Source organism: Prionailurus viverrinus, chromosome D1 (assembly GCF_022837055.1).
Source record: "Prionailurus viverrinus isolate Anna chromosome D1, UM_Priviv_1.0, whole genome shotgun sequence".
NCBI lineage: Eukaryota > Metazoa > Chordata > Mammalia > Carnivora > Felidae > Prionailurus > Prionailurus viverrinus.
In genome coordinates, this window is record NC_062570.1 from 44,302,500 (window position 1) to 44,329,694 (window position 27,195).

Consider the following 27,195-nt stretch of genomic DNA (forward strand, 5'->3'; position numbering starts at 1 on the left):
TGTTGACCTAACATTGCATCCCTAGAATAAACCCCACTCTCTTGTGATATACTGTCTCTTTTTTAAATTGCTAGGATTGATTTGTTAACATTTTATTGAGGATTTTTCTTGTCTGTAGTTTTCTTGTAATATCTTTCTCAGACTTTGGTATTAGAACAATTCTGGCTTTATAATATTAATTGTGAATTGTTTTCTTTTATCCTATTTCCTAGAAGAGATTGAATAGAAGTGATATTATATCCTCCTTAAATTTTTGGAAGAATTGGGTAGTCAAATGATTTAAACCTGGAGCTTTCTTTGTTTGAAGAATTTTAAGTATTAACTTAGTATTTTTTACTAGATATGAGCTATTGCAATTATCCATTTTTTTTCTTGAGGAACTATTGGTAGATATGTCTTTGAAATAATTGTCTCCTTTCATCTAAGTTGTCTGTATGTAATCATACAGTTGTTAATAGTATCCCTTTAATATATTTTTAATGCCTATAGACTGTGTAGTGGTGTGCTTGTTTCACTCCTAATATTTGTGATTTGTGCCAATTCCCTTTTAATCTTGGTCAGTATGGCTAGCTGTTCAGCTTTGCTTTCATTAATTTTCTCAATTGTTTTTCTGTTCTGGAATTTATCAATATTTTCTCTCTCTCCTTCCTTCCTTCTGCTTATTTTGAGTTTAATTTGCACTTTTTTTCTACCTGTTTGTTAAGGTTGAATCTTATATTATTGATTTAAGACCCCTTTTAATTTCAAAGTTAAGCATTTAATGTAATCAATTTCCTTCTAACACTGACCTACTATATTATACAAATTTTGGTATGTTTCTTTTAATTTTTGCCTAATCAAAATAATGAATGCTATGAGTTCTATACATAGACCCTTTGAGGCCATGGAGATGAGGTAAGAAACCCTATAAATGTGGAGTAGACCCAGAAAAGCAAATACAACATCTCTTCTCATTTGAATGATCCCTGTAAGATGGCTGGCTATCAGGGCAAAAGATTCTCAGATCAAATGTTTGGAGCTAATTTACTCAACCCACACTCACCATCCTCTGTAACTTGCCTTTATGTTGTGTTTTCAGTCCACCTTCTCTTATACTGTGGGATTATTGCCCTCCAAGCCAAAGTGGATTATATGTCATTGATTAATGATCTTATACTCTTTCATCAATGTGCCTTTCTCTCTTTACTTGAAATGCTATCCTTAAACTTCATGTCTTACAAAATAGCATGTAAATTCTGGTCTGCTGTATTTTATTATACTATACATTTTATCAAATTGTTATTTCCATTTTAAAGTAAGCATTTTTTTTTTTTGTAACATAGACTTCTCAAGGCATGGACTCTGTCAGTCTTCTGTATATGCTTCTCAGGGCCCAGGACTCCAAATGTAAATGTTCAGTAAATATTTACTGCTTAATTTTGGTCTGTACATCTTTTAGCTTATTATCATTTAATGGAAGCCTTCAGGATTAAAGCACTGTGATAGCATACATTTTCTTAGAAAGGTGGATATGATTAGCATAAAATATTTTACATAGTCTATTGTACTTACACTAATATTCAGAATATAGTTTACATCTGACATTATTTTCATCTATTCCAAAAAGTCCCCCATTTAAAACATATAGGTCTTGAAGGAGAAAGAAATTAGAGCTTCACCTTACCTTATTATGAATTTACCTTTTAGAAGACTCACTTCAGTGAATTTTACATTTTAAATTATCCCTGATTTCCATCATTTATCAGTATTATCATTCTTAGGTGATTGAATTTATATCATCACGTTGTATTTGTGTATTATTTTCTGTATCTTGACTTGCTTTTCTTCTTAGGCTATTAATTTTATTTCTCATGATTCTTTACATATATGGTAACATAGTGTCTTCTGGAACATGTAGCCCTCATTAGTCTCATAAAGATTCCCAGGAGTAACCAGATAATGCTAAATAGCATTAATTTCTCTTTTTTTCTGTACTTCTCATTTTTCTTCTAAATGAAAATCTAGTTTTTCCTAATAGCAAAGTGATAATTAGATTTTAAGTTTCTGTGTGATATAATGGAAAGAGAACTTGATTAATTCCAGAAGGCTGGTTTCTATTCCAAATATTTACTAGTTTTGTGATCTTCAGCAAGTTACTGAAGTTTTCTTAACTTCAGTTTCTTTATCTGTATATTGGGTATAATAATGTCTAACTCATTCTCCCGTGGTTATTATGGAATTATAATATATCTAGCTGCCAGTAAAATGCAGTTGAGGTTACCTAGTTTAAAATTATAGCCATTGGTTAATACTTGTAAATTCTTTTTGATTAATTAGCATTTTATATTACTCCAAAGAGTGAAAATGTCATGTGAATGAAAACTTCCCTATTATGCTAGCATCTTCTTGCTAATGTTGATTTACCTGAGTTAGATTGGTTACATCCTTCCTTTTATTTCCATGAACTTTAATTTGCAGACTATAAACATTATCTAAACCTCCTAATTTCATTTTGTCTTTGCACTCTGAGGTCTGATCTATGTTCTAGTGTTCCATGTAACCAACACTGTTTTCTTCTTAGAGGTGCCTTTACAATTAACTCTTTCGTCTCCATTCCTGCTGTCCATGTCCAATCTCAGGCTCTTGTTATCTCATAATTGGTTTCCTTCAGCAGGTTCTCAGGAGATCTCTCACTGTGTTCTTGTCGCTAGTCACTGCTAAAATCACTTCCAGGAAAATATTTTTAAAATGCTATTTTCATTCTGTAACGTTCCTGCTTGGAACAAAAAATGGTTTCATTGTCTGCTGTATTAGGTTGAAACTCTTTACCTGGATTTAAAACAGTCCTGTATTTTAGTGCTTTCTCCTATTGCTAACACACATGGACCCTGTAATTTAGAAAAATCAGATAACAACCAGTAATATAGTTCATATCTGCTATCCTTGCTCAACTCCAAATGAAGTTCTTTCCCATATCTGGAATCCCGTCTCATCTACTAAAGTATTTCATTTTTTTTATTCTTTTTTTTTTTAAATTCAAAGTAGTTAACATACAGTGTAGTGTTGGTTTTAGGAGTAGAAATCAGTGATGATCACTTGCATGTCACCCAATGCTTATCCCAACGAGTGCTCTCCTTAATGCCAGTCACCCATTTAATCTACCCCCCTACTTCCCTCCCCTCCAGCAACACTCAGTTTGTTCTATTTAAGAGTCTCTTATGATTTGCCTCCCTCTCTCATTTTATCTTATTTTTCCTTCCCTTCCTCTATGTTCATCTGTTTTTTCTCTTAAATACCACAATGAGTGAAATAATATGATATTTGTCTTTCTCTGAGTGACTTATTTTGCTTGGCATAATACACTATAGTTCTATCCACATTGTTGAAAATGGCAAGATTTCACTCTTTTTGATCACTGAGTAATATTCCATTTTATATATTTATACCACATCTTCCTCATCCATTCATCAGTTAATGGACATTTGGGCTCTTTCCACAATTTGGCTATTGTTGATAGTGCTGTGATAAACATTGGGATACATGTCCCCCTTCAAATCAGTATTTTTGTATCCTTTGGATAAATACCTCCTAGTGAGGTTGCTGAACTGTAGGGTAGTTCTATTTTTAATTTTTTGAGTAACCTCCATGCTGTTTCCAGAGTAGCTGCACCAGTTTACATCACCAACAGTGCAAAAGGGTTCTTCTTTCTCCACATCCTCACCAACATTTGTTGTTGCCTGAGTTGTTAATTTTAGCCATTCTGACGGGTGTGAGGTAGTATCTCATTGTGGTTTTGATTTGTATTTCCCTGATGATGAATGATGTTGAGCATCTTTTCATGTGTCTGTTAGCCATCTGGATGTCTTCTTTGGAGAAGTGTCTATTCATGTCTTTTGCCCATTTCTTCACTGGATTATTTGTTTTTTGGGTGTTGAGTTTGATAAGTTCTTTATAGATTTTGGATACTAACTCTTTATATAATATGTCATTTGCAAATATCTCCTCCCATTCATTCCATAGGTTGCATTTTAGTTTTGCTGATTGTTTCCTTTGCTGTGCAGAAGTTTTTATCTTGATGATGCCCCTATAGTTGATGTTTGCTTTGTTTCCTTTGCCTCTGGAGACATGTCAAATAAGAAGTTTCTGTGGCCTAGGTCAAAGAGGTTGTTGCCTGTTTTCTCTTCTAGGATTTTATGGCTTCCTATCTTACACTTACGTCTTTCATCTGTTTTGATTTTATTTTTGTGTATCATGTGAGAAAGTGGTCCAGGTTTATTCTGCATGTTGCTGTCCAGTTTTCCCAAGACCATTTGCTGAAGAGACTGTCATTTTTTCCATTGGATAGTCTTTCCTGCATTGTCAAAGATTACTTGGCTATACATTTGTGGGTCCATTTCTGGGTTCTCTATTCTGTTCCATTGTCCTGAGTGTCTGTTTTTATGCCAATACATTACTGTCTTCATGATTACAGCTTTGTAATACACAGTTGAAGTCCAGGATTGTGATGCCTCCAGCTTTGGTTTTCTTTTTCAGGATTGCTTTGGCATTCAGGATCTTTTCTGGTTCCATACAAATTTTAGAATTACTTTTTCTAGCTCTGTGAAGAATGCTGGTGTTATTTTGATAGGTATTGCATTGAATATGTAGATTGCTTTGGGTAGTATTGAAATTTTAACAATATTTGTTCTTCCAATACATAAGCATGAAATTTTTTTCCATTTTTTGTGTCTACTTCTGTTTCCTTAATAAGCTTTCTATAGTTATCAGTGTATATACATATTTTTTTTTACCTCTTTGGTTAGGTTTTTCCTAGGCGTTTTATGGCTTTTGGTGCAGTTGAAAATGGGATAGATTCCTTGATTTCTCTTTCTGCTGCTTCATTATTGGTGCATAGAAATGCAACGATTTCTGTACCTTGGTTTTATATCCTGTGACTTTTCTGAATTCATGTATCAGTTGCAGCTTTTTGGTGTAGTCTTTTAGGTTTTCCACATAGAGTATCATGTCATCTGTGAAGAGTGAAAGTTTAATATCCTCCTGCTGATTTGGATGCCTTTTATTTCTTTGTGTTGCATGATTGTTGAGGCTAGGACTTCCAATACTATGTTGGATAACAGTGGTGAGAGTGGACATACTTGTGTTCTGGGCCTTAGGGGGAAAACTCTCAGTTTTTCCCCATTGAGGATGATATTAGCTGTGGGTTTTTTGTATATGGCCTTTATGAACTTGAGGTCTGGTCCTTCTATCCCTACTTCTTAAGGGTTTTTATTCAGAAAAGATGTTGTATTTTGTCAAATACTTTTTTGCATCTATTGAGAGGATCACATGGTTCTTATCCTTTCCTTTATTAATGTGATGTATCACATTGATTGATTTGTGTATACTGAACGAGCCTTGCATCCCAAGAATAAATCCCCCTTGATCGTGGTGAGTAATTCTTTTAATGTTGTTGGATCTGATTCGCTAGTACCTTGCTGAGAATTTTTGCTTCCATTTTCATCAGGGAAATTGGTCTATAGTTCTCGTTTTTGGTGGGTCCTTTGTCTGGTTTTGGAATCAGGGTAATGCTGGCCTCATAGAATGAGTTTGAAAGTTTTTCTTCCATTTCTATTTTTTGGAACAGCTTTGAAAGAATAGGTATTTTCTCCTCTTTAGATGTTTGGTAGAATTCCCCTGGAAAGCCATCTGGCCCTGAACTCTTGTTTGTTGGGAGATGTTTGATTACTGATTCAATTTCCTTACTGATTATGGATCTGTTCAATTTTTCTATTTTTTCCTGTTTCAGTTTTGGTAGTTTATATGTTTCTACAAATTTTTCCATTTCTTCTGGATTGCCCAATTTGTTGGCATATAATTGCTCATAATATTCTCTTTATTGTTTGTGTTTTCCTGTGGTGTTGGTTGTGATCTCTCCTCTTTAATTTGTGACTTTATTTATTCGGGTCCTTTCCTTTTTGTTTTTGATCGACCTGGCTAGAGGTTTAGCAATTTTGTTAATTCTTTCAAAGAACCAGCTCCTGTTTTCATTGATCTTTTCTGTGGGTTATATATATATATACCATTGATTTCTGCTTTAATCTTTAGTATTTCCCTTCTTCTGCTGGTTTTGAGCTTTATTTGCTATTCTTTTTCCAGCTCTTCTAAGTGTAAAGGTTAGGTTTTATGTTTGAGACCTTCCTTCCTTCTTTAAGAAGGCCTGGATGGCTGTATGCTTCCCTCTTATGACCCTGTTTGTTGCATCCCAGAGGTTTTGGGCTATCGTGTTTTCGTTTTCTTTTTCATTGGCTTCCATGTACTTTTTAATTTCTTCTTTAATTTCTTGGTTAACCCGTTAATTCTTTAGTAGGATGTTTTTTTTAAATCCCCAAGTATTCATGGTCTTTCCAAAATTTTTCACTTTGTACTTGTTGAGGGCTGATTTGTGACCCAGTATGTGATCTATTCTGGAGAATGTTCCATGTGCACTCGAGAAGAATGTGTATTCTGTTGCTTTAGGATGAAATCTTCTGAATATATCTGTTAACTCCATCTGGTCAAGTGTATCTTTTACATCACCTATTCTCTTCTCTGCTTCTCCAATCCTCATTGTGACTATTCCCAGTTGGTACTGCATCTCAGCATTTTTTTATTTCAGCCTGATTAGTTTTTAGGTCCTGCAGCAGGGGTTTCTCTGGTGCCCTCTTTACTTTTTTCAAGCACAGCTATTAGTTTTATGACTGTTGTTCTAAATTCTTGTTCAGATACATCGCTTACGTCTGTTTTGTGCAAGTTCCTGGCTATGATTTCTTCTTGACCTTTCTTTTGGGGAGAATTCTTCCATCTTGTCATTTTGGGTAAATTTCTTTCTTAAAAAATGGGCCATACACTGTCCAGGGCCTGGCGCTTCAAGAAGTATTTCTGATGTATGCCATGTACACTCTGCTGTTGCGTTTTGGCTGCTCTTCCCCACTGGTCAGTCCTCTGCAGAGCTCCTCCTTGCTCTTGGTGGGGACTGTTTGGACCTTTACGAGGTGTGCTTTGATTTGTTTGCTAAAATAAGCCTGCCAAGCTGACTGCCTCCAACTGTGGAGATCCTTCTGCCATTCCACAAATCGATTTCCTGGGTGTTCAAGTGATTTGACCTCAAAATAGGTGCGTTTGAAGGTTTTGGGTCCCCCTACTTCTCTGCCATCTTAACTCCTCCTCTCTGCCTTATTTCTTTTTTTAACCTTCCTTTATGGCCTAACTAAGGTTCTAATACCTCTGTGCAATCTATAACCATGCTGACTACTCTTGGCTCACATTTTTGCAGAGAATCAAGACATTTTTCTGACAAGAAAGATATCCCCTAGATTAACTTTGAAATTGAGTTTGAAAATCCAAGCAAAAGACCTGGTGACCAGTTTAGGTAACATCTCACCCCTTTAGGCCAATCACTGAGGCCAAGGGGCTAAGGAATTGCAAGTATCAGCAGATTAAATGCTCATCTCGAGTAAACAGGCAGAGGAATCTGTTGCCAGATAAGGGTTTCCAAGATACCGTGTTGGTATCAATAATAATGGGTTCTTATTAAAGCAGGACCATCATCATTTACTTTTTTCATAGCTGGCCCTTAGTTCTATGAGTTCATGACCCAGCATAGTCTTGAATCCTAAAATCGTTTCTAAATCTAACTTGCTTTTTAAATGAAAAGCTGAAAATAGACAAGAATTCCATCTCAAGGATTTCTCTTAGCCAGGAGTGCCCCATGGAGCCTTGGGAGGAATCAAAGATACCTTGAGGGACAGGGAGGAAATAAGCCACATTGGCAGTCTTCATGTGCTTCAGAGAATAACTTGCTATTCCTATGTGTTAGATCATCCCAAATGGTTTACTACACTCTAGTATCCCAAAGGTATGATTAAAGGATTAGAGTATGGGGAAAAGAGCAGACATTAGTGCAACAGAGTGAAAAAAGCCAACACTTTGGTACTATCCTGGGATTTCATCAGCAACAAAATGAGGACAAGAGAATTGGACCGTGAGTGATTTTATTAAAACACTGGGTGAATCCAATCAAGATGCTTTAGCTATTAAGTTCCCTGATGACAGAGGTTATTTCTGTTCTAATTTGCTATGTGAGGTGCTTACATAGGCAATAGGGATAGAGATCATGTTTTTAAGAAACACTAAAATGTTGTTACTTTGTAGCAATACTACTGAACATTCAGTGCATCACCATATCTAATGAACAGCTTTAGTCTTAAATTTCACAGAAGAATTCTTGGCAATAGTTGAATTAACATTTGCCAGGTATCTAACTGGAAATATACATTAGGAGCCATTGGTGTTAGCTGAAGCCTTGAGAATAGAGGTAAACCATGTAGGAAGAATTTCTCTTTTTAAAATTTTTTTTTAATGTTTATTTTTTGAGAAAGAGAGAGACAGCATGAATGGGGGAGGGTCAGAGAGAGGGAGACACAGAATCTGAAACAGGCTCCAGGCTCTGAGCTGTCAGCACAGAGTCTGACGCGGGGCTCAAACCCACGGACTGTGAGATCATGACCTGAGCCGATGTCGGATGCTTAACCGACTGAGCCACCCAGGCGCCCCCCCCCTCCCCCCATGAAGGAAGAATTTCTATTGAGAAGAGTTGGTCATAGACAGTCATGGCAAATACCAGTGTCTAGGAAAAAGAACTTATAAAAATTTTATGTGATTAGTAATATTAATACTTGCTGGGTCATTTTTATGTATTCAGCACTATTTATGTTCTAAGCATTTCACATACAAAATCACATTTAATCCTAATAATCACTTTGTGAGAATTTTATCAATGAGGAAACAAAGGTTTAGAGAGATTAAGTAACTTGCCCAAATGCCGATAAGTGATAGAGCCAGAATATGAACCCAGGTTTGATTAATTCAAGTGAGATTTAAACTTAGTCTAACTTTAGAGCTGTTCTCTGTAATTTGACTGTAATGTGACTACCTGTTATGAAGAAAAAACTAGGAGAGAACTAACAACTAACTTTTGTTGTATCTGTTTTGTGCCAGACACTGGGCTGGTGGCTGTTGTATTATATGTGATGTGATTTAAAAAAACTAAAGCTCAGAGACATTGAAATAATTTGTCTAGACTCATGCATTTTGGAAATTGCTGATGAAAGAATCAAACTCTATATATTACTGACACCAGCGTCTTTTCCAAAAATGATTCCTCTCATCACAAAATTATATTACTTTTTATCCTGCCTAAGGATGGCTGCAGAGGGTTGCATTCGTTTGCTTGGGAAGCCTAACAAAGAACCATAAAATAGGTGGCTTAAACAACAGAAACTTGTTTCCTCACACTTCTGGAGGCTGGAAGCCTGTGTCAAGTGGGCTGTCCTCCTTAGGGCCTGGAGTTGTGGATGGCTGTCTCCTCCCTGTGTCCTCACATCATCTTCTCTTTGTGCGTGCTTGTGTCCTAATCACTTCTTTTTATAAGGAAATAAATCATATCAGATTTGGGACCACCCATATGACCTCATTTTACCTTCATTATTGAAAGTTTTTGTCTCCAGATACAGTAGTATTCTGAGATACTGGAGGGTTAATATTTCAACATATAAATTTTGGGGACACATAATTCAGCCCATGGATATAATGTCCACTGACACTACTTTTAAGTTACCCCCATTTCTCACCCCATTAACCTCCTAAGTAGGCTTCCTGCTTTCTCTCTAGTCTCACATGAAGTAATCATTTGTCAGTTTTTTAAAGAGCACATAGCATAATCCCAAAGACCATCATTCACTTTATATTCCACATGAACTCCCTCTGAGTTATATTACAAAGTAGGCCCTGCACACCATTGTGTTTTTGTTTCCTTTATCACCATCCTAATTCATTCCCTTTTTACTTCTAAATTTTGTAATTACATTACTCTATCATTTCTCTTTAGACCACCACTCCACTGTATTGTGTCATTACTACAGTATTCTTTCTTTCTTTTTTTTTTTTAAGAAAAAAGTTAGTTTATGGGGTGTGTGGGGGTGGCTCAGTTGGTTAAGCATCTGACTTCAGGTCAGGTCATGATCTCGCAGTCCATGGGTTCGAGCCCTGCGTTGGGCTCTGTGGTGACAGCTCAGAACCTGGAGCTTCCTTTGGATTCTGTGTCTCCCTCTCTCTGTCCCTCCCCCTCTCATGCTCTGTCACTGTCTGTCTCTCAAAAATGAATAAATGTTAAAAAAATGGTTTTTTTTAGTTATCTATTTTGAGAGAGACTGAGACACCACTAGTGGGGGAGGGAAAGAGAGGGGGAGACAGAGAAACCCAAGCAGACTCTGCACTGTCAGAACAGAGCCCAGTGCAAAACTTAAAACCATGAGATCATGACCTGGGCTGAAACCAAGAGTCAAACACTTAATTGACTGCACCATCTAGGCGCCCCATTAAGGTATTCTTTGTTAAGTGCAATGCAGATGTCATCTGCTCTCTCAAACCCTTTTCATTGTGCCTCTTTATCTGTCGAGTTAGGACCTCCCCATCGTGATCCTGGCCTGGATCTGGTCCTTTTTGTCACCTCTGAGGTGGGAAGATTGGGTCTTTATCACATGCTTATCCATCTCAACCTGTGCTTGTTCTTTTAACTCCATCTGGAATGCTATCTCCCAATTGACCAAATCCATTCCTTCTGTAAGACCCAACTTAATTCTACTTCATGTGCAGGCCTTTTACTGAACCCAGTCAGAAGTGATATAATATTCCTTTTTCCACCATTAAACTTTCACCTTTACAGTATTGAATCTTTTCAAAGGAGTCTGAATTATAGGCACTGTAACCTCAATGGCCTCTTCAAAGTCCTAGAATAACCAAAAATAACAGAGACCATTGGCTAGCAGAATCTTAAAAGATTTTATTGGCATATCCATTGTGTGCTGGCAACAGTTCATAGAGGTATGCATAAGAGAATTTTTATATTTTCAGTAGCCTATTGTTAAGCTTAGCCATTATTAAAAATTGAATTATTTAATTTATAATTAAATAAATTTTTAAAAATTAAATTATCAATAAATTCTAATGAAAACAGATTATTACTAATTATTTGACCACATTTTAGTTTTCTGTACACTTTAGGCTATTTACAGTGACAGTAGTTATATGGTCAATATACTATATTGGTATGCTACTGTGCATTCCCTTCCAACTCCATTTTTACCGACCTCATATCAGTAGCTTGAAATTGGTCATGGTGGGAATATTTACACTGTAGAGATTGGCAAACTAAAAACCAGGGCTTGTTTTTTATTGTCTGGACTTAAAATGATGGAGAAAATCTTAACCATTCAGATTAAACTTAAGTTTGTCAAATCTGTAACCATAACATTGTGATTGCACAATATATAAAAAATATTCTTCTAGCATTTGAAACCATTTTGCGATTCAGCAAATAAGTTATTTGCATCATTGATCGGTAAGCAGAGTTCTAAGTACAATTATTTGGCTTCACTTTTATCAAACACATTAACATATATAAAAATTTCAGTTAATATTCATATAAAAAATGCACTGGTCAATTGTAAACATACATTACCTGTGGATATAAGATTTTAGCAAAATTCAGTGAAAGCCTTTTGTGAAAGTTAATTGGCTATATGGAATTTATAATAAAGAACTTGTGCATTTCATTATTTTTTAAAGTGTGTGCTACATGAATTTTATAATCAGTAGTATTTGTAACACATACACACAGAAAACATTTCCCTTCAGAGAGGTAGTTGTTAAACATTTACCACCAAGCATCCCTCATATCATGGGAGATAAGCAAACACCTCGTCGAAAGCTCAAAAAAAAAAAAACAAAAACAAAAAAACAAAACAAAACAAAAACAAAAACCAGAAGCACTTGCAAATAATTTAAATAACCCCAATGCTTGGGGTGCCTGGTTGCCTCAGTTGGTTGATTGTCCAATTCTTGGTTTCAGTTCAGGTCATGATCTCATGAGTTGTGAGATTGAGCCCCATAGCACAGAGCCTGTTTGGGATTCTCTCTCTTCCTCTCTCTCTCTGCCCCTTTACTGCTCATGTTCTGTCTTTCCCAAAATAAATAAATAAACATTAAAAAATTAACCCCAGTGTTTTACCTCCCCAATATCAGATATCACTTAAGATACCATTTCAAATCTTCTTGGTTTCCTCTGTTTCCAGGCCTTTGTTCTTAGTTTCATTCCCCGGCCAACAATACAATAACCAACCCTTCATGGACTTGTAATAATTTCACATGGGTACAGATCAGTAGTGTATCACCTTGTGTTTTCTCCACATCCCTCTTATATTCTACTTAGGAGCTCCCTTGCTGTGCTAAGGCAGACTGCTTGGAACCAGCTCATGATAAGGGAGAAGATCAGAGAAAATAATGCCCTGAGGAAGTAATCTCTAACTGTTGGCAAATGAAAGACTGTGAACATATTCTTCTGCCTTCCTCCTCAACATGGCCTTGAGAAGCATTCTTTATATGGCTTCCTGAAAGATGGCCCAACAAAATGAGCAATCTAGTAGCCTCAGTAATCCACTCTTGTATTGGTTTCCTTTCCTTCCATGTCTCTCTCTTGGTTTCCCTCAGCCCTACGTTATTATTTTCCCATAATCATGTGGGGCAGATGGAGAAAAGTTTGATAATGTATACTTCATGTGACTAAAGTAGTCATTTGAAATGAGGTGTAACTAAGCTATTTACCATGTCAAATGTGGTGACCATAGCATAATGTATGGAGAAGTTGAATCTCTCTGTTGTATACCTGAAACTAATGTAGCATTGTTTGTGAACTCCACTCAAAAAATAATTAAAATTAAAATAATAAATTAATTACCTGGACATAACGGAAGGAGAAAACAGAACAAAAGGATGTCATTTATAAGTCACCTGATGTGTCCAATTAGAAACAATCTCTTCTTTCTTTAAACTCTTCTGCCTACATCTTATGTATGCATATGAACATATATATATATATATATATATATATATATATATGTGTGTGTGTGTGTGTGTGTATCATATAGCTATATAAATATATACACACATATGCATATACATATATATTGACATTCTTATATCAGTCCTCTATATGTTAATTGATATTATATTAACAGACAACACTTCACACCTGTCAGACCTATATAGTTATTTATTATTTATTTATTTCAACAAATGCTTGGATATTGAGTGAAATGGAACCTATTTCTCTTAAAAGTATTGAATCTGGGATCCATGGAAACTACCCAAGATTAAGAAGCTAGTAAACTGAGTTAATCTTCCTCCACCTACCCCTCCCTTTCCCCCATATCAAGCAAGATTTTTAGTGGCATTTATAAGTATATAAAACCTAGAGTCAACTTACTAATGCTTGAAACTGGGCTTTTGTTTAAATGAGATCTAAAATTACAGCTTCCATGGTCCTAGACCAGGAGCTTTTTCCCTTGCCTTAAAACAGACACTTAGACACTCCTAGGGAATTTTTGGTACACACACACACACACACACACACACACACACACACACATCTCATTTACAAGGAAATGTACATTTCCCCCCGTAGGTTTCCAGTTATGATCAACAATTTTATTTTTATTTTTTTTATCAGCAGTTTTAATTCTTTTAGAAATATATTTAGGAAGTTTAGTTCTCCCTTGGTTTGACACATATAAAAACGAATATATTTTGTCTGGTGGAGAGTTTATTGAGCTGTTGGAATCTTTTAACAAATTGACATAAGAACATTAAGGAGACAAAAAGAAAAAAGCCTTATCAGACTAAGCAGATCTTATGAAGAATGAGATATCTAAAAAAGACCAACTAATACTTGATATGATGTCCAGAAAGTATAGGTAGAACAGATGATTGAATTCAGTATAGTTAAATAAATTGCAAAATTTCCCACTTTGATGAAGACTATTTTTCATATATTACCAGAGACATTTTATCTGATACCTTTCCATTAACTCTGCATCAAGTAGAAGTTTTGATTCTTGAAACATCTAAATTTACAAAGAAAACTTAACTTAGGAATTATCCTTAAGGCTCAGAATACATATTGTGAGACATTGAAAATGGAATTTGGAGCAACTGTATGTAAAAGGAATGGAGAAAATGGTTACAATTCTCTTCATAATTATTACAATATAACAAAACCACATAAAATGCAGGTCTAAAGCTTAAAGGATCCTTAGAGTGCATATCATTTTATAGATACAGAGAAAAAAATCAGAAAAAAAGTTATGTGGTTTCTCCAAGACCATGCAGGTGATAAGGTGAATAACAAGTTTCAAAAACTGTCCCCTTATGCTACCCAAGGTGCAGGTTCCTGAGCTGTGCAGCCCTTCACCATAGACTTTATCTTAGTCCAGCTCAGCCCCTTTGGATGACAGCGAGTGCAGAGCAACTTCAATAGCAGAGCTGCTTTGCACAGCTGTTTATAATAGATGCTCCACAATAATTTTTAAATGAGAAATCAATGACCCTGGAGGGCATTATGCTAAGGAAAATAAGCAGAGAAACACAAATACTGTATGATCTGACTTACACGTGAAATCTAAAGGAGCTGAACTCAGAAAAATAAAGGGTAAATTGGTGGTTGCTGGGGCAGAGGGGTGGGAGAAATGGGGAGATGTTTGTCAAAGGGTACAAACTTGCTGGTATAAGATGAATAAATTCTGAGGATCTAATATACAACATAGCAACTGTAGTTAACAATACTACATTGTATACTTCAAAGTTGCTAAGAGAGTAGATCTTAAAATATTCTCCTCAAAAATAAACTATGTGAAGTGATGGATATGTTAACTAACTTTATTATAGTAATCATTTTCATATATATATATATATATATATATATATATATATATATATATAAACTCATCACATTTGCACCTTAAACTTATACAATGTTATATCTCAATTACGTGTCAGTAAACCTGGGGGAAAAGTTTATACTCATTTTCTAGACTACATTTTTTGAACAAATACTTAGGCTGCCTAAACTCTAGAGAAAAAGGGTAATTAAGATGTAATCCCTTTTGCTGATTAGTTCGTAGTCTTTTAGAGAGTCAAACAAATGAATAATTACAATAAAACATGAAAAATCTTCTGATATTGGAGGTGGTCAGTGAGAGCACAGTAGAGGGTTTATATTTAGATCTGGAGGGTTAGGGAGTTCTGTCATTTTCCTCTGAGTCTTGAGTATGAGCCAGAATTAGCTACACAGAAGAATATCTCAGGAAAAAGGAGTGTGTGAAATCTAGAGATGTGAAAAAACATGGTGTATTTGGCGATCGGTATATTCTTTGGTGTGGCTGAAGCATGTGCTATATGCATAAAGAAAATGCAGGCAGTGAGTCTAGAGAAAAAGATTAGACACTAGATGATAAAAAATCCTGGGTATCATAAAGTGTTCTAAGAGGTTTAGATTCTAGCTGAAATATACAGGATGTCAATATTCTCTAAATGTATAATTCAGTACTCTCGAATAAAGATATGAGTATATAATTGTGTGTATGTAATTTTAAGAAAGGGTAAAAAGAAACAAGTGATATTAATTTTAAAAACACACTTTAACCCAAGACATCAAAAATTTTATCATTTCAACATGTCATATCATAAAGTATTAATGGGGATTTTTACATTATTTTATCATGTAGTCCTTGAAATCTATTTTGTTTTAACATGGCAGAATATCTTAATTTGAATTAGCCATATGCCAAATGCTCTATAGCCACATGTGGCCAATGACTACCATAATGGACAGCATAGGTCTGAACTACAGAAAACTGTCACCAAGACCATAATCCTAGAATACATATTGCATGGTTGGCCAACTCCTGAAAGAAGCTTAATTTGGCAATGACACCACAGCCATTGCACTACATTCCAACTCTTTCTGCTCATTTCTCAGTCCTGCAGTAAATGATGTCCAGACAGATATTTCTAAACTGAGTCCCTGCTGTCTGTATTGTGGGAGTTATAGTCCTTCCAGACAGAATCTAACAACCGCAGAAGCCAGATAGGACAGATATAAACTGGAGAAGGCAGTGGCAGGCCAGGGAGCTGCTGTCAGAGAAGTTACTTCTTTTCAGCAAAGTCTGTCAAGCTTGAACAGCTTTGGCTGTGCTGCAGAGATTTTCTGCCTTCAGCTGAGATGGGGGAATTTCCGGGTTGCCATTAGATCCAGTTAGAATCCAGGATCATAGGTGACTTGTGAGCTAAAACAGGCAAAATGAATAACTCACCAACTCACCCGACCCATTGACACACAGTTCTATATAGAGGTTTGTCCTTTCTGAGGAAATGGAATCACTCTTAATGAGACATGCACCGCAGGCTTTAGCTGTGAAGTTGACAGCTTACAAAAAAGAAGGAAGTTGAATTCTGGAGGGTTAGAGCAGGAATCTGGGTCATAATTTCTGTCTCGGCTTTTTTTTATTTTCCTCTAGGAAGAATAGTCAGAAAACGAAATAAGTCGACAACTCCATTATTTTTAAGATTATTAATAAAGTGATACTTTTCATTTTGCAAATCTCAATTTCAGCTACAATAACAAGGTAATAATTACAACACTGCGGAATTTTTGATAGAAAAACAAGTTTTTTTTTTTATCTTCCTTCTGTCCCTCTGCAGTCATTCTTCCCTTACCAGCAAAGATTTAGTTAAGTAACAAATAACAGATGATATGGCAAGTCTATTTCCAAAATCCCCCTCTTATTTTACAGGCCTTTGTCTATAGAAAAGCTGTAATTAAGCATGTATGTTTCATAGGAAGGCTTTGATATTTAAACACCAATTCTCAGCAGTGATGTGGATTAGATCATTTAGTGCTAAACCATATATGTCTATCATATATTTAGTCATTAGGCAAAACACTTGTTAAACAATGTATGTTTGCTGAGATTAATTCTGTTCAATAGTATCAAGCATAGGTTTCAAATGAAACATTTAGTGGTGAGTAAATCCTTTTGGAAGAACCACAGTACTAAATGAGCAATTCTCACTCAATGCTTTAAGGATATAATATGCTGTAGGAAGAGAGCCTAGGCTTTTAAGTTTGACAGATGAAGCTATCAGTTATTTCACAAATTCCTTAGCATAAATACTTTAAAAATGTGAGAAATAATAGCCACCTCAAGAATTGGTTGGTTTAAATAATTATTAATAAATTATTATTAGTAGTAATATTGGAAGCGACCAATAACATTATTATTAACCTTTTACCAGTTAATGCCAAATGATCTAGATTGATGATGATGATGGTGGTGGTGGTGGTAAAAATGATCATATATTGAGTACTTACTCTGTCTTGGGATAAGCCTTTCACCTGAGGTACCCCTATCTAAAAATAAACAAAATTTTTCCTTTGATTGCCACATTCTCTGCCAATCACCACCATTCCTCTTTGCTTCTCTTCACTGCCAAGTGTTTCAAAATGTTGTCAATATATTATCTTCATTCTTTTACTCCCATTCACATACAACCTTCTCCCGTCTTACTTTACTATTCACATAATTAATGTACAAAATAAATGCAAAGCATTTTGTTATGATGGTTTCCATGACAATACATTGTCTTGGTTTCTTCTTCTTCATTGTCTCTGTAACCTTTTCCTTCTCAATTAATGCATAAATATTTGAATTCCTTTGGATATAATCAGAGCCCTCTTCCCTTCACATCCTACAATTTCATCTCTTACTGTTGCTGTCCATATTCTAATGGTCTCAATAGTTCCAATTTAGATTTCTATTCTCTGAGCCAGAATGTCCTTATTCATTTTTCTGTTTGGCATTCCTACTTAGCTATTTCAAAGATATTTAAAAATAAATTCTAAAACTTGATCTTTATTTTTTTTCTAAATTTGGTTCCCTTTCAGTTTGGTCTATCTCAATTATTTCAACACAGTTATATGGATTAGAGTTATAGGAGCGTGTACATCTCACAACTTTTGATTCTAAGGCTCAGCAACTTATAGTACAGAACCAAAGATGGGATTCAGAGTTGTTGTATTTAACATATGTGACAGTTACAACTCTCATGTATTCTTTCATTATTTATTTTCCTGTCCTCTGCCATGCATTGATTTGTATAAGTCAAATTGTATCTTTGCTTTTAAGATCAAATTCCTTTTTGTGGCCTTTTTTCCTGGTAGCCAGTAGAAAACTCACCAATGTAGTATACTGTTCTGCTACTGCTCGGTACATATTTTTCTGACCATATTCAGTAGCCCTGGTTAATATTCCCATAAATAATATTTTATATATATAGTTCAAATTCTAAGTTTTTTTTTTCTGCTGAATTCACTATTGGAATATTTCTCAAATGTTGCTTAAGTAATCCATGCCTTGAGTAATGCCTAAAGTGATTTTTCTAAATGATATCTTTCTAGTACTTTCAATAATAAAACACTTTGAATAAGATATCATCATGTCCTATATCACACTGAATGCTGTGCTATCTGGGTCATGTCATAGAAAGACTCCAAGGTAGGGTTTAAAATAATTGGTGCAAACTTGTAAATCTGTTTGTTAGCAAAAGTTTTCATAGCAGAGGCATTTATAATAATTCATGGAGTCATGATAAGGGTACATGATAGATGATAATGTTTTATGTACTCTAATCCTTTAGCTTTAAAATCTTCCCATTAATTGTATCTCTAGCATCCCAAACATCTAAATCTCAGTTCTGTGGGCCTATTTAGGAATATTCCTTGGGCCACTTAACTTCCTTCTTTCTTTTCATTGAACAAAAATATGTACTACATATACATTGTTTTTGTTGTAAGGATTATAAATGCCTATACTTTGAAGAACTTTATTGTCTAGTAGCAGGAGACAAACATAAATGAGTGCAATATAGAATTTGGAATTGCTATACTTACTGCACAGATGGTTATAATGAGGGAGAAGACATTTTTTTTAAAAAGAAGAACATCTTTAACATTTTTTTTTCAACGTTTATTTATTTTTGGGACAGAGAGAGACAGAGCATGAACAGGGGAGGGGCAGAGAGAGAGGGAGACACAGAATCGGAAACAGGCTCCAGGCTCTGAGCCATCAGCCCAGAGCCTGACGCGGGGCTCGAACTCACGGACCGCGAGATCGTGACCCGAGCTGAAGTCAGACGCTCAACCGACTGCGCCACCCAGGCGCCCCAAGAAGAACATCTTTATAAAAGAGATAGTAATACAGTGAAAAGAGATGTTTGTCTCTCTGGCTTTTCCCCCTTCTAGTTGTTTTAGTTAACCACTTGTTGAACTAAGACATAGCCCACTCAACAAGGACAGTTTTGGCTAAGATCCCATGATGAACATTTATGGCCCCATGAAAGAGCAGGAACTGGTGATGGGATACTGATTTATTGATCCTATTCACACATATTCTGGGGGATGGTATCATGCCAGGCAGTAACTCCCATGAGAAATCGCAGTGTTTTCCTTCACTGGTAGTTGTCAATAAAAACAAACAAAGAAACATTGTTTGTAATAGCAACTAGATATTAGTAGTAAAGGCCAATTGGAATACATTTTTAAATCACAGTTTATATTGAGAATCTTCATTTCTTTTTTGACAAATGATAATTTGAGCCAACTGAAAGGAAAAAAATGTTTTAATATGCAACATCAAGCTCAATATTTTTTTAAAGTGAATTATAATTTCCTAAGGTGAATGAATATGTTTTAAAAAGTAGTTATAAGGTAAATGAACCACAATTATAAACTTCTCTAACAATTATAAGTAACAAAAATTATTACCTTCAGTATTATAAAATAGATAAATAGGCTAAATGTTTAAATATCTAGAGTCTACCATGTGCTTAGTGTTATATCTGTACTTAATTAATTCATTAATATTTATTAAATGAATAACTAGGCTACACTATTCCCTGTAGGAAGATCCTTGAAAAGGATAATTGAGTAGGTCAGCTTAGTTCCAAGAGTATATGCTGGGCAGTGTTATGGAGATATGGTCTATATCCTAAATAAGTATACAGTCTGGGCAGTTGAGGTGAACCAGAAGGAATGGGTAAGATTTCAACATCGAGACATGAGGAAAGGGTATTCCAGGTGGAAAGAGCATCATGAATAAAAGTGATTAAGTAGGAATGTGTTGGGCATCCAAGGGACATAGAGAAGAGCATAGTAAGAAATAAGACCCGTAAACATAATATTTGGTAAGGTTTTGAATAAATGGAAGACAGAAGATGGTGAAAGGTTATGTTACCATGTAAGCGTCTATGGAAGGAATAGTGATGGTCTGATTATGGTGGGAGAGGTAGGAGTACAATGGAAAAAAAAATAAACAAATGTCAAAGAAAAGTATTTGAGTCTTTTTAGTATAATTCTATTAATTTAATTTTTATTCTTATGATAATTTCCCCCAACACACACACAATTTATAAATGTGAACCATATCTCAAATGTATATTGTGCCAGGAAAATCTCTTCATTTCTAGATATATCCTGTTTATATTGCCATACTTTATTACCTTAATATGAAAGTATGTTTAAGCCTCAGTAACAGCAGTGGTTACTGATACTGATTGGTACCATCTGAAAGAGCCGTTATCTTTGATTATACATTATATACTAAAGGATTGTTTAGTGCCTTTAAACATAAAGTTCAAATAAATAATCTTAGGTTAGAAGAAAGATTTAAACTTATTCTTTAGCCAGTTTTGTTTTCAATGTGCACTTTGGAGGCCCAAATGGATGCAGGTACTTCCAGCCGACATGACATAGGTCAAATAGTACCAGTGAAAGCAACTATTTACAATTGTCCATATCTTCTTTTCGATTTCAATAACTTTAAATTATGTTATTAAATTTTCTTCACTCAAACTTGTACTTTATATTTTTCAAAATCTAATAGTACAGAATGGTAAAAAGTGCATTTTAAGGTTCTTTTTCTTTTTTTTACCTTCATATTTCTGAGTAGGAACATATGCTTTTTTAGTGCCTACTTTTTAATTTATGGACAACAGACATCTCTTAATTCACGTATCTTCCCTTAATATAATTACCTTAATAGATCAGTCTCTTATTTTTGAGATTCCAACAATTCTCTTAACCATTTCTCTTTCATTCTCTAAATCATGACTTCCAGATTGTGCGTGAAGGATTTCAACACCCAAGCTCACCCTACTTACACTTCTCAACCTATCATCTTTTTCTTTAATTTTTTTGTAAAGGTTCATCAGATTTATTTCTGTTGCATAATGAGTTTTTTACTTTGTCTATATGTAGATTCATAAAGTTGAAAATCAGTAATAGGCATTTGCATCATTGCAACTATAAGTAGTGCAAGCTAAGAGTCCAGTAAAGCTATGATTATATTTTCTTCAGATAATTCCAAATCACCAGCCCTTTGCTGTTTAAAAGACTGTACGATGGATTCCTTCCTGCTTTTACCAGTTACTTAAAATGAAGCCACAAACCACTTTCATATTCGACACCATATCTTCCTTTGTCACTTTTATTTCCCTGTTAGAAAAATAAGCTTTGTTTCCTTAGTTCTTTCTCATTCTGTGCATTGCTTGGAATCTATTTCATTTCCTGTAATAAATTTATGAACTTTTTAATAGTTTCACCTTTATTTTTATTTATTTATTTATTTTAAATATGTCTTTATTTTGACAGAGAGGGAGAGTGTGTGCCCAGATGAGCTGGGGAGGGGCAGAGAGAGAGAGAGGGAGAGAGAGAATCCCAAGCAGGCTCCACACTGTCAATGCAGAGCCCAACACAGGGCTTGATTCCATGAACTGAGATCATGACCAGAGCCAAGATTAAGAGTTGGATGCTTAACTAACTGAGCCACCCAGGTGCTCCTCTCCTTTATCTTTAAATGTGTAATTCCACAATACAGTCTTTATATCAGTTACAGAAAATCTCAACATTTCAGGCCTCCAAATTTTATTGGAATGAATGGAATACATATTCCCATTTTTAATATCCAAATTACCATGGCTTGCTTTTATTAAATCAAAATTATTCTGCAGAATTTTCATGTCACACATATAATGAAACTATTTCCTATTTTAGTTTTAAAGAGTACTGCTTGCGTTTTGTTCTCAGAAAATCATATTTCCCCAACTAATTTAAGTTCATTCTTTAATCCAATGTTGAGTGTTAATGCTGTTTGCTCCATTATTTGTTTTAGATGCTCCAGGAGAGAGCAGTTTAACTGTACCTAGAGCATTCTATAGTCCCAATAGGTGCAATTAATTGGGTTCAGGCTACCTATTAGAATTGTTGTATATTTAACATATATTGTTTTATAATATATATTATAATTATGTATAATGTTTATTGTTATATATAATATTGTATAATAACAATTATATATAATTATAAAATAATAATTATAAGCATTTCTTATCATATTTAAACTAGATATAATGTTTAACGTATATAATATACAAAATATCCATATATTAAGCAGTGTTACCTCTGATTTTCAGGTGAAAAAGCAAGATTTAGAGAGACTGTCCAAGCTAAATTAGAACTCAGATCTCTCTAATAACAAGATTCTCTCCCTATTACAAGCTGCTTCCATATAATTTACTGTATAAACAAAAACAATGTTAAAATGTTGTTGGGAGAAGTGCTAAAGATTATGGGTTTGTCAGATATTTTTTCTTGTTTAACTGTGAATATATTGAGAACTTTTATTATTGTCATCACGATCACTGTGTACCTAATTTCACATTATGTATGCAAATACCCCAGCATTAATGATAGTATTAAGTGCAAGATAGTCAGTTGAAAAATAGAGGTCGCTAAAAATAAACCAGAGAATAATAGATTACTCAGATTAGTGTAAAGCTAGTAATTAAGGCCCTTGGGCACATTTTTCAGAGGGGGTCCTTTAAACTTTGTTAATTGCAAAATAGCTATATTGCCCACTTGCCATCATCATCAAGGTTCCTTGTTATTTTATTTCTGGAGAAAAAGGAAAGATGCAGCTGTCCCATCAGTATTTGTGGTCGGGACTTAAACTGTCCTGCCCTGCCCTTTACAGTTTATTCATGAAGATAAAACTACACAAAAACCACCCTCAGTGTCTGAGGATCTCATTTGCAGCAAAATACCTGTGCTGTAGGAAAACATACACAGGGTCAGGAGTGAGAAGATCTATGTTTAAACCAAGACTCTGCCACCTATTTGCTAAGTGTGAACTTCAATTTTATCAGTTGTGAGTGGAATTGGAAGATAATATTACCTCTATCACAGAGTTGGTACAAGGAGCAGTGAGCTATAATCTGTATGAACAGACTTCAAACATCAAAATGTTATACAGATATATGTATTTATAAGTTATCTCTACTATACTCATATAGTGAAGCCAATGCAATTGAATGCCTTGTACTTCTTTATTCATTTGAGATCCCCTCATGGTGAAATTCCAATCCTCGGTCTAGTTGATTGTTAAGCTAGTTACATCCTTATGTGCCCCATAGCTTGGTTGTCTTGTAATAGGCTCCTATATTCTTAAAATCTTTCCCCCTTATCCACCTAATCTTTTGGAAACTCAGAAAATGAGCCTGTTATGATTTATAAAGCCTTAAAATGCTCTAAAAGTATCGAAAATTGAAGTATCATGACCTTTATATCAGAAAAAGAAATGTAGATATAATTGGGCTTCTGAGTCTTCCAAAAGTCAGCCATGGATGAGTGGAGGGAGCAGAATCTGCACTCTTAGATTTGAGAATTCGGTGCAGCCTTCCACCTTCTGGGTATGTAACTTTGAGTAAGTGTAAACCTAACCATCTCATCTGTTTTCTTATCTGCAGAATGGAGGTCATAATGCATACCTCAGTATATTATCATGAGAGTTAAGTGAGACCACATATATAAAGGTCTTGGTACACTTCCTGGCATACAGTTGATTGTCAGTATTGATCACCACTTTCCATTAATTTAAAGGACCACCATCGGTCCTTGGCTCCCCAAATTTGCAGAGGACATTGGAATTATTCCCCCAAATCACTAACTTCCCTGTGGTTGTGTAGAATGAAAATTTAAATATTTTTCATAAGCTTATACATTTGTCTGTAACAAGACTGAAATCTCAATGATCTGGAATTTTTTGGTTGGGATAAAGCCACTAATACTTATGATTGCTAATAGAATATAATATGCATAATATTCTATAAAAATATAATACCACACAACATATAATATTCTACAACAACATCTATACTGTATTTAGTATATGTATTATATCTTTAAATACAAGAATCTGATCTGGTGGGATGAGACGGTCATGCAGTGAGAAGCAAAGGGAAGTGAGATAGAATAAAAATACAGCAGATGAAAGTCTTCTATCATCTCACACTAGAATATGAACTTTTTAAGTAAAGGGGGAGCTGAATTGCTTTTGCTTGTGCTTTTTATACTATTTTCTCTCTCATTGGAAAAAAATGTTTAAAGTTCAATGCATATAATGTAATTTCATTGTAAATTGCCTAAAGTGAACAAGTTAGTGAAAGAGCAAAAATTTATTCAGGTCTTCAGGCTCCAAGTTCAACACTACCAAATGACCATCATGCTCCCAGACCTTCGCACTCTAATTGGACTCAGTGCATCCGGCACTCTCATTCACTACCCCTCTACTTATCTATTTTCACACAGGCAACTATGGAGAAAGTGGGATGGAGGCTTTCAAAGATATGTCAGCCAAGGAAGGAATTTGCATCGCTCATTCTTACAAAATCTACAGCAACGCAGGGGAACAGAGTTTCGATAAGCTGCTGAAGAAGCTCAGGAGTCACTTGCCCAAAGCCCGGGTCGTGGCCTGCTTCTGTGAGGGCATGACTGTGAGAGGTCTCCTGATGGCCATGAGGCGCCTGGGTCTAGCAGGAGAATTTTTGCTTCTGGGCAGGTGAGTGGCAATGAGAAAATTCACATGAAGGTAATAATTTGGCAACATAAAATGGTGTATTTTGGTGCATAAGGACAGATGCTTTGGGAATTTAATCTGTGTAGTAGAAGTAGAACTTAAATAGCATAAAACAGCAAAGCCTGGAAATAGTCATGGAAAATAAGTAGATTTGCCGTGTGCTGATTAATGATGATAACAGAAATCAACACATGAGATAATGATTACTTAAGTCTTAAAAAAATGGCTGTAAGGAAATGAGATGGTTCTTAGAGAATTGGATAATTTCATCATTCCCTCAGGAAATAAACACTTTGAGACTTTTTGCTGTTGCTTTTGAAATTGATTTTAAAAATAGTTATATAAACTTGTTTCTATAATATAGAATCCTAGAATTTTAAGTTTGAAAGTGAGGAATTCCTTCAGGACTAATTTTTAAAAGCATTGGAAATGGATTCATTATTTTACATTACAAAAGTGTTATTACATTGCCTGATCATCTACACTGTTACCAGACAAGTTTCTAAAACATTAACTTCTACAGGGATTGACTTTAATTATCTGGATAATTCATTTGATTGCACAACTTGGCTTATTCCCTGCTGATGCTATTGAATCAGAATGTTAGAGTTCTCTTAGAAAAACAGAAATAGTAGTGTGTGTGTGTGTGTGTGTGTGTGTGTGTGTGTGTGTGTGTAAAGAGAAAGAGATACTCAGAACCAATGGTACAGTTCTGGTCTGAAAGCTGGCAGACTTGGGACCCAAGAAGAGCAGATGTTTGCGTTCAGTTCTGAAGGCCAGAAAAGACCAATGTCCCAATTCAAGCATTCATGAAGGAAGAGTTCCCTCTTATTCATTCTTTTTTATTCTACTCAGGTCTTCAATAGGTTGGATGAGGGCCACCCACATTAGGGAATCAAGCTTCACCACTTAGTCTATTGATATATATGTTAATCTCACCTGGAAACACCCTCATAGACACACCCAGAATAATGTTTAGCCAAATATCTGGGCATCCCCTGACCCAGTAAATTGTCATGTGATATTAGCCATCACAGTTAGTAAAATGACCCCATAGTTTGACTTTATGGATGCAGTTCACTATTCTATAACTTTTTTTTTTTTTTTTTTTTTTTTTTTTTAGTTACAAAGTTAGTTTTATTGTTTTCTTTCATTGTTATGAAATATGTTAATTATGAAAAGTACAGAAAAAATGTGCTGTTCTATAGAGCTCTAACATTTTATAACCTATGGCTAATTCTTTTTTTTTTTTTTTTTATGAAATTTATTGACAAATTGGTTTCCACACAACACCCAGTGCTCATCCCAAAAGGTGCCCTCCTCAATACCCATCACCCACCCTCTCCTCCCTCCCACCCCCCATCAACCCTCAGTTTGTTCTCAGTTTTTAAGTCTCTTATGCTTTGGCTCTCTCCCATTCTAACCTCTTTTTTTTTTTTTTTTTTTTCCTTCCCCTCCCCCATGGGTTCCTGTGAAGTTTCTCAGGATCCACATAAGAGTGAAACCATATGGTATCTGTCTTTCTCTGTATGGCTTATTTCACTTAGCATCACACTCTCCAGTTCCATCCACGTTGCTACGAAAGGCCATATTTCATTTTTTCTCATTGCCACGTAATATTCCATTGTGTATATAAACCACAATTTCTTTATCCATTCATCAGTTGATGGACATTTAGGCTCTTTCCATAATTTGGCTATTGTTGAGAGTGCTGCTATGAACATTGGGGTACAAGTGGCCCTATGCATCAGTGCTCCTGTATCCCTTGGATAAATTCCTAGCAGTGCTATTGCTGGGTCATAGGGTAGGTCTATTTTTAATTTTCTGAGGAACCTCCACACTGCTTTCCAGAGCGGCTGCACCAATTTGCATTCCCACCAACAGTGCAAGAGGGTTCCCGTTTCTCCACATCCTCTCCAGCATCTATAGTCTCCTGATTTGTTCATTTTGGCCACTCTGACTGGCGTGAGGTGATACCTGAGTGTGGTTTTGATTTGTATTTCCCTGATAAGGAGCGACGCTGAACATCTTTTCATGTGCCTGTTGGCCATCTGGATGTCTTCTTTAGAGAAGTGTCTATTCATGTTTTCTGCCCATTTCTTCACTGGGTTATTTGTTTTTCGGGTGTGGAGTTTGGTGAGCTCTTTATAGATTTTGGATACTAGCCCTTTGTCCGATATGTCATTTGCGAATATCTTTTCCCATTCCGTTGGTTGCCTTTTAGTTTTGTTGGTTGTTTCCTTGGCTGTGCAGAAGCTTTTTATCTTCATAAGGTCCCAGTAATTCACTTTTGCTTTTAATTCCCTTGCCTTTGGGGATGTGTCGAGTAAGAGATTGC

The 27,195-nt window shown here is 35.3% G+C and overlaps 1 protein-coding gene across 1 annotated transcript in view; it reads left to right on the forward strand.

Annotated features, from left to right (window-relative positions):
- Positions 1 to 27,195, forward strand: part of GRM5 (glutamate metabotropic receptor 5) — a 507,658-nt gene that overhangs the window by 155,751 nt on the left and 324,712 nt on the right. The window contains exon 2 of the mRNA XM_047879457.1: positions 24,590 to 24,839. Coding sequence (XP_047735413.1) covers positions 24,590 to 24,839 — 250 coding nt within the window. The remainder of the gene's footprint in view (positions 1 to 24,589; positions 24,840 to 27,195) is intronic.